Below are 8,287 nucleotides of genomic sequence, written 5' to 3'. Positions count from 1 at the left end.
TGTGGGGAGGGGGCGGTGTGAGGAGGCCCCCGCGTTCCCCCTCTTCCCCCCCACCCCCGAGCAGCACGTGGCGGCTGATCTGGGGACGGGGACATTCCCTAAGGACAAACCCCCTTTTTCTTCCCCCCCCTCCCCCGCCAGGTGACAAAGCCTTCGCGCAGTTCCTGACGGATGAAATCAAGGAGGAGAGGAAGATCCAGAAGCACAAATCTCTGCCCAAGGTCTCCGGAGGGTGGGAGCTGGAGGTGCAGGGCACGGAGGCCAAGCTGGTGCGGAAAATCGCCGGGGAGAAGTGAGTCTGGCCCTGGCACCTCCCCCCGATGGCTCCTCCTGCTCCTGTATTGTCCCTGCAGACCTTGCACAGGCTCTTGGTTTTCCCTGCTTGGGTCAAAGGCTCCTGATTTTTTTATTAGGGTTTATTTTTTTAACACAATTAGGTAGTTGTTTGGTGCGTTACGATGTTCCCTGCAGTCTCCTCTGCCTTGGAAATAACTGTTTGGGCTGGTAGAACTTGGGAAGTGCTTGTTTGTAAGCACAGGTGGAGGAAGGCAGCTTCGTGCCTGTGTTTGACACTGTGATACCTGGGCTTGGTCACAGTGTGTGAATTTGTAGAATCACAGGATAGTTTGGGTTGGAAGAGACCTTAAAGATCATCCAGTTCCAACCCCCTGCATGGGCAGGGACACCTCCCACCAGCCCAGGCTGCTCCAAGCCCCATCCAACCTGCTCTTCAACACTGCCAGGGATGGGGCAGCCACAGCTTCCCTGGGCAGCCCGCGCCAGGCTCTCATCACCCTCACACTCAATAATTTCCTCCTGATATCCAACCTCAATCTCCCCTCCTCCAGTTTTAATCCATTCCCCTTTGTCCTCTCACTCCCTGCCCTTGTCCAAAGTCCCTCCCCAGCTTTCCACACCAGGAACACTCCCCACACCAAAACCATCAAAGAAAAGGCATTTTGATGGGTAGTTTTTTGGGGGTTTTTTTAGTATGTTGAAAGTATCTGCTTCTGTTTCTTTTGTAGGATAACAGTTACATTCAACATCAACAACAGCATTCCACCCTCGGCTGAGGAAGAAACACAAGAAGAGCAGAAACCTGATGAACAGGAGGTAAATTTAGTCTTGATTTGCATTTCAGTGGCTGGTTCACAGAGGGAAGTTCGAGCTTTGCCCATAATATTCCTCTCATTTGACATTTTGGAAGCATTAAGTCACAAAGTGCAGTTTTGTCTGGGTTGGTTGGGACCCTGCTTTCTGCAGCAGAAAGGCAGAGCAGGGTGGGAGGGCCCTGTGAGGAGGGGAGGAACTGGGGTGTCTCTTGCCTTTGCGTCCCATGCGATAAATACTTATAAAATAAGTTAAATCAGTGAAATGCAAAGATACTTACATGACTCCGTTGGTGTGGTTTTGCTGCTCAGAAGAGTGTCACTCCTGTGTAATGAGACTGCTGGGGAAAATACTGGTAGAAACTGAATGAGCAATATTGTTTGAGGCAGGAGCAGCTCCTGCTGTCAGAACAGTCTTGAGTCTGTTCCCAGTTCCTGTTGCTTTGAGGGACCCTGAGCTGTGGGATCTCAGGATTGGCAGATGCTCCCATTTTACCCAGGGCAGAGGAGGGGCTGAGGGGCAGTTGGTGAGGCCTGGGGGGGCTTGGGTGACCCTGGCCAGATCAGAGACTGCAGAGGGTGACAGGGAACAACCTGTGTGGGATGGGCTGTGCTTGCTGAGCTGCACTATCAGCACTTTGGCTTCCGTTCAGATTCCAGAGCTGATGCAACTGTTCTCTTATTTAGCCTGATCTTACATCAACTCCAAACTTTGTTGTGGAAGTCATAAAAGATGATACAAAACAGACCCTGGTTCTTGACTGCCATTACCCTGAGGATGAGGTGGGTATCACCCTGGCTGTGACTGCACCTTTCCTGCTCAGCTGCAGTGTAGCTTCTCTGTCCACAGTCTGTTCCTTTTCTGAATCTGCAGAAAACACAGTCTCCTGTCTTTTTTAACACACAAAAAAAAGGCTTTGGTTTGGCAAAGAACACTGTGTGGGGGGATGTTCCACTGCATTTCTCACAAACCTGGCATTTCTGATTGGCCAATTATTGGCCAATTTTGTTTCTTTGGTTTGGCAAAGAACACTGTGTGGGGGGGTGTTCTGGCACTGCATTCCTCACAAACCTGGCATTTCTGATTGGCTAATTATTGGCCAATTTTGTTGGTTTACATTGGGAATGGCAGCCTGAGGGGGGGTAAACAGAAATGACCACAACAAGATGGGTTTGATATAATGTGTCAGTAACTTGAAAATCTCATTATAAAAAAATCTCATTAGTGTCACAAAGTTGGGATTAACAGAAAAAAAAGGGGAGGAGGGGGGATTAAAATGAAAAGCTTTGCTTCAGACTGATCTTTGTGTTTTATTTTGTAAACCTTAACAGATGATTTTTGCAGGCAGTCGTAGCTGACAAGGATTAGACAGACTTGAGAAGACAGATTCAGAACAAGGCAGAAGAAATTTTTACATCTTGTAGAAATCAGGCTGCTGACTTGCATCAGGTCACTGCTGGTAGTCTGAGGTCTTGGGGTTGTTTCCTGTGTTCTTGTGTGTGCCTGTGCTTGTCTCCAAGGCAGGCATTGCCAGGGGAGAGGCACAGCTCTAATACTAGCCCTGGGGGTTTGCCTGCAGTGTAGTATTCCTGGTTTTGGGATGGGATGGCTGAAGGGGCCCTGTAGCTAGAGCTTATTGTATGTTTAATGTCTCCCAATTCAGATTGGACATGAGGGAGAGGAAGAAAGTGATATTTTCACCATTCGGGAGGTCAGTTTTCAGCCCACTGGAGAATCTGACTGGAAGGAAACCAACTACACCCTCAACACGGATTCCCTGGACTGGGTGAGTGTTGCTGACACAGCCACAGGCTGCAGAGGGCGCTTGGCCTGGCTGCAGGTTTGCTCCCGGGTTGCCAGTGAATCCTTCTGGGATTCCAGAGACAGGGGCAGCCGAGCAGTGTCACCTGCTTCCAGGGCTGTGCAGGGCTGGTGGTGTTACTGGCACAGACAGACACGCTGGGACTTGTTCTGTTCCAGGCTTTACAGGTTGATTTCCCAGCAGCTGTTAGACCTCAGAGATGCTTTGACACTTTATCCTTAGATCTGTGTTTAACAATGTAGCTCACAGATACCATCTGTAGATGCCTTTGTTTTCTGGGTTTCCCGGGTATGTTTTTATATTGTGACACTAAAAATCAGTGTGACTAAGAATCTGGCACCTGCTTGTATGTTCTCAGTGCCAGGCTTCCAAAGCATGAAACCTGAGTATCATGATTAAAACTTGTATCCTAGAGTGCACCTCTCTGGGAAGCATTCCTGTTAGAATTGGTGGTGTGTGCTCTAGAACATCCCACTGTTTGTTTGTTCCTGACTTGAGACAGGAGATGAATTTAAAACTGGGGATGATTTGTGATCTCTTCACATTACAGAAGTTCAAAATGAATCATTTGCTCAGTAATATTGGTCTGTTTAAAAAAGAAAAACCAACTAAAACCAGAAGCACATGACAGGTATTAACGTTTCTGCACTAAGCAGTAACAATGAATTTGTTCTTCTGAGTAGGGAGGGGGGAACTCACAAGAGTGGAGTTGCAACAGTTGAGTAGGATTTAAAGGAATAAATAAATAATTAAAAAGACTTGATGATTTTAAAAGATTTGGTCTTTTAAACAAATATTGCATCAGATACCACCCTTTCCAGACACTGTTCAGACAGTTCACACCCCAGGCCAGAGCTTGGCAGGTACAATCTGACAGGTGTAACCTGCTGACTCCTGCACTCTGTTGATCACCCCCAGTGCAGCTCCATGGTCATGTTTGGTTTGGGTTCATCTGACCTGTTCCAGGGCCCCTTCCCTCCCAACAGCCACACCCAAGGCCAGGCCTCCTGTGAAGGGAACGGGAAGCTGCCTGGTCTTCCTGGGGGAGAGATATGTCAGTTGCTGTGGGGCATTTTAAAAACCACCCCTGGCCAGGTGTGCTCTGCTAAGGAAGGTTCTTGGTCTCTGCTTCCAGGCTCTGTATGATCACTTGATGGATTTCCTGGCTGATCGAGGAGTGGACAACACCTTTGCTGATGAGTTGGTAGAGCTTAGCACTGCACTGGAGCACCAGGAGTACATTAAATTCCTTGAAGACCTTAAAAGCTTTGTCAAATGTCAGTAGGTTAGGCCAGGAAACTGATCTGCAAGAGTGGGTATTCCACAGCACTGCTCCAGCCAGCAGTACCCAAATATATCTTCACAACAGATATGGAGAGTAAGTACCTTTGGAATATGGAGAATGAGGATTCTCACTTGTACTGGGGGTTTTGTATTTATGTTGCAGTCCACACCAGGTTCTCTAACCATAACAGCCTGGTGTTGCCTCACCCTACCTGGTTGATTTTGTACAATTAAGAATGGATGTGAAGAATAAATTCTGTTCAACATATTGAAAACTGGTGGATTCTCTTCTTCCTGTTGTGCCATTGCTGACTAAAGAGCTGCCATAAAACTGAGGCTACTGTTTGTGCCTGAGCTGGTGTTGGCAGAGCTGCTCCTGCAGCCATGGTGTGTGCTGGCCCTGTTTCCTCCAGGGAATGCAATTCCAGCTATACCATGTGCCCCCTGTCAGAGCTCTGGCTGCAGGAGGAAGTTTGCTGGCCAAGCAGAGCTAATTATGAATGTGAGTCACACTAGGGAAGGCTTGACTGTCTTATCTTTGTGTTGGGGAATTCAAGGTATAAACTTTGTATCATGGTATAAGGTAGAAACAGGAGCTGCTTTGAAAAGGGATGTGCTGCCATAACATTAGTATAGATGTTGCTGGTTTAGAAAAGCTCTGCAGGGAGGCCTGAGCACTTCAGTTCCAGCAGCAGCTGTCAGAGCCACTGCTGCAGGGCAGCAGCCACACTCTCCCACTCAAACTTGTCCCTCCAGTTGCTCCTTGAAGGTCACTGTGGGTTCAAACAGACACCAAAGCTGCAGTCCCGTGTGAGATCCCTGATACATTGTTAAAGACAACTTGAAGGCTCAAGTAAACTAAGTATATTTATTTCAAAAGATAGTGTGTGTCATTAAAAGTGCAGGGTAAGGCAATACTCTTGTGCCTTTCTAAGTATCTTTTGGGACAGAAGTTACAATTATATACATGCCACACTCTCCCACTCAAACTTGTCCCTCCAGTTGCTCCTTGAAGGTCACTGTGGGTTCAAACAGACACCAAAGCTGCAGTCCCGTGTGAGATCCCTGATACATTGTTAAAGACAACTTGAAGGCTCAAGTAAACTAAGTATATTTATTTCAAAAGATAGTGTGTGTCATTAAAAGTGCAGGGTAAGGCAATACTCTTGTGCCTTTCTAGGTATCTTTTGGCACAGAAGTTACAATTATATACATAAAAAAAAAACAACTTAGCAGCTCGGGGTGGGGAGTTTTGAAGTCCTTCCAGTAAAAAGCAGCAGAATCAACTTACAGGAGAATTGTCCAGGAGTCACAGACCTTTACAAAAGGGGAACAGAGAAGCTATAACAAGGTATAAAATTAATTATTAATATTCCAAAGTGTTTGACATGCTCTACTCCTCACGCTGCCCTGGCAGTGATTTTACAGAAGCAGCAAAGCTAAGAACCCTCCCTAGGGCTGCAGGGATGGTGTGTGTGTTTTTTAAGAGGTTTAAACTGAAGTCATTGGTAAAACTGTTCTTCATTAACCACTTGTCTGAACAGCTGCTCCACACCAGACTTGGAAGTTGTTGGCAAAGGTGGGGAGAAAGGTGAGACACTAAATTTGATAGGTCCTTGAAAGATTCCCTAATCCAGCAGCTGAAGGAAAGCTGTGTCATGTGGCTCTTCCTTTGACAGTTGAACATGGCCAAAAGTGACAACTATTTCCAAGGAAGTTTGTGGAAAAAAAGCCACAACACAAAGCCCTGGGATGGAGGAACTCGTGGTGTCTGCCCATGTAATTAAGAAGTGGATCCAAGTAGAGACCCTTTCATAGAATTGTAGGATTCTAGGTTTTCCAGGAGCTGGGCATTTACTCACCGAGCAGCTCATGAGCAGACTGGGCTCCTCCTCCATTCCACTGGTCACTGTGAACTGGGGGCTGTGGAAGCACTGGTGACTGTGCTCGGTGACCGCGTTTTCCAGAAGCGACCGTAGCTTCTCTTCTGTCATTCCCTGAGGAAAACCCAGGTCAAAGAAGCCTGACATTTCCTGTTGTTCCCTGCAGCTTGGAACTGCCTCCTCACAGCAGAGGGAGGCAGGCACAGCTACTACGTGTCTCAGTGCTCAGCTCACCTGGGTGCTGATGTGTAACCCACACTGGCAAAACACAAAGTCATTCCTCACAGTCAGGTTATTCCTGGAAAGAGGAAACAATGAGCATCATCACAGCAGCCAGAACAACGGGCCATTTGAGCAAAAAGCCTCTTAGGTAATTGCTCAGGTGTTGGTTTTTTTCACTTTGGTGAAATTCACGGTAACAACAGCCCCTGTTTACCCACAGCTTCTGCCTGTTGAAGCCCAAACTGCTCCTGGAGAGTGGAGGACCCCATTCCAATGCCAAGGGCTGTCTTACTTTCTACACACTGGGCAGATGATCCTATCACTGGCATCCAGACCATCCAGCATGGCATTGAGACACTCCTCATCAAACTGCAGGCTGTACTGGTACTCCTCCATAGCCAGCTGCCCTGCAAGGACAGGCAAACTGCCCTCAGGCATCTGTCAGGAACTCCAGACAAAGAAGCTGAGGCAGCCACTGGCTTCTGAACTTCACTTTTTCTGGATCACACTTCTACATCTGAGGGGTTAATTCATGTTAATCCAGGTTTTACCTATGGCTCAGTCTTTACCTGGTCTCAAGTGGGCAACTTTCCACTCTCCAATGATTTAGAAATCATTTATCCAGCTTCCTACACCTCCCAAACATCTCAGTGCTTTTCCTCTGGTCTTTTATTAGCTTGTCACAGACCTTAACATGCCACTTCAACTCTCAAAACTGCCAAAAAGGGCCTTGATGCAGAGATTTCTCAGGAAGCTCTTCTGTACCTCATAGTCCACAGGAACTGAGGAGCACAGCCTCAGCTGGTTTGGATTACTAGAAAGTCAGGAATATTACAAATCAAACAGGAGTCAGAAAATCTGCAGAGACATTACCTTGCAAGATCAGTTCCTGTTCAATCTCTTCCAGCACTGCTAGCTCATCTGGGTCCTCTGGCATCTGAAAGGTGCAGCAATCAGTGACCCTTCCATTCTGGCTACTTTCTCACTTCACTTCCAGCACCTGAGCTGCCACTGCAACATCAATTCACTCTGCTCTCAGGAGTGGTCAGTGAGAAACCAGGTCTGAAAACCCCACATGAGAAACCTGCCCTCTGCCATGATGCACAGGCAGCTTGTGAAGGAAAGAAGGAAGTTCCCCTCTGTGGACCCAAAGCCAAACACGACAGCACAAGGCTCTGGAAGCAGGAAGCACAGAAGCTCTGAGGGCTGCCAAGTCCCACCAGTGAGAGGCTGAGGTGACATTTGATGCACCTGCTTCGGACACGCAGCAAAGAACAAGTGGCAGGACCAGAGGCCTCAAGTTGTGCCAAGGGAGGTTCGGATTGGGTATTAGGAAAAAAACCGATTGACTGAAAGGGTTGTCAGGCCCAGGGTGGAGCCCCCATCCCTGGAGGGGGTTTCCAAGCCCTGGAGATGGTGCTGAGGGGACATGGAGCAGCGCTGGGAGAAAGGCCGGCCTGGATGGCATTCCAGGTCCCTTCCAGCCAAAGCATCCCGTGTTTCTGGGGATGCTGGAGGCTGCCGGGCTCTGCACTGACCTGTGCCGGGGCCTCCCCTCCCCGGGGCAGCCCCTCCTGCAGCGCCCGCTCTGAGGGCTGCCAAGTCCCACCAGTGAGAGGCTGAGGTGACATTTGATGCACCTGCTTCGGACACGCAGCAAAGAACAAGTGGCAGGACCAGAGGCCTCAAGTTGTGCCAAGGGAGGTTCGGATTGGGTATTAGGAAAAAAAACGATTGACTGAAAGGGTTGTCAGGCCCAGGGTGGAGCCCCCATCCCTGGAGGGGGTTTTCCAAGCCCTGGAGATGGTGCTGAGGGGACATGGAGCAGCGCTGGGAGAAAGGCCGGCCTGGATGGCATTCCAGGTCCCTTCCAGCCAAAGCATCCCGTGTTTCTGGGGATGCTGGAGGCTGCCGGGCTCTGCACTGACCTGTGCCGGGGCCTCCCCTCCCCGGGGCAGCCCCTCCT

General features: G+C 48.8%; 2 protein-coding genes across 2 annotated transcripts in view; one reads left to right on the top strand and one right to left on the bottom strand.

Annotated features, from left to right (window-relative positions):
• Window positions 1–4,394, top strand: part of C1QBP (complement component 1, q subcomponent binding protein) — a 6,683-nt gene extending 2,289 nt beyond the window's left edge. Inside the window, exons 2-6 of the mRNA XM_010006053.1 lie at window positions 142–292; window positions 1,026–1,113; window positions 1,797–1,892; window positions 2,774–2,896; window positions 4,068–4,394. Of these exons, the coding sequence (XP_010004355.1) occupies window positions 142–292; window positions 1,026–1,113; window positions 1,797–1,892; window positions 2,774–2,896; window positions 4,068–4,217 (608 nt within the window). The 3' untranslated portion in view covers window positions 4,218–4,394. The remainder of the gene's footprint in view (window positions 1–141; window positions 293–1,025; window positions 1,114–1,796; window positions 1,893–2,773; window positions 2,897–4,067) is intronic.
• A 1,109-nt stretch (window positions 4,395–5,503) lies between these two features.
• RPAIN (RPA interacting protein) lies at window positions 5,504–7,258 on the bottom strand. The gene is made up of 5 exons (XM_010006034.1): window positions 7,195–7,258; window positions 6,614–6,728; window positions 6,334–6,397; window positions 6,079–6,213; window positions 5,504–5,533 (listed from the first exon to the last, which is right to left on the bottom strand). The coding sequence occupies exons 1-5, from the start codon at window positions 7,256–7,258 to the stop codon at window positions 5,504–5,506; spliced, it is 408 nt and encodes a 135-aa protein (XP_010004336.1).
• Window positions 7,259–8,287: the final 1,029 nt, after the last annotated feature.

This window comes from Chaetura pelagica, unplaced genomic scaffold (genome assembly GCF_000747805.2).
Source record: "Chaetura pelagica isolate M959 unplaced genomic scaffold, ChaPel_1.0 scaffold49, whole genome shotgun sequence".
NCBI lineage: Eukaryota > Metazoa > Chordata > Aves > Apodiformes > Apodidae > Chaetura > Chaetura pelagica.
Note: the sequence above shows the minus strand (reverse complement) of the source record. Positions and strands in the feature narration are given on the sequence as shown.

Coding starts and splice junctions, on each gene's coding strand:
- RPAIN (XM_010006034.1), bottom strand. CDS start 7,258: ATGCCAGAGGACCCAGATGAGCTAGCAGTGCTGGAAGAGATTGAACAG. Junction 6,729..7,194: donor ACAGGAACTGATCTTGCAAG/GTAATGTCTCTG, acceptor CTGTCCTTGCAG/GGCAGCTGGCTATGGAGGAG. Junction 5,534..6,078: donor GTCTGCTCATGAGCTGCTCG/GTGAGTAAATGC, acceptor CCTTTTGTAAAG/GTCTGTGACTCCTGGACAAT.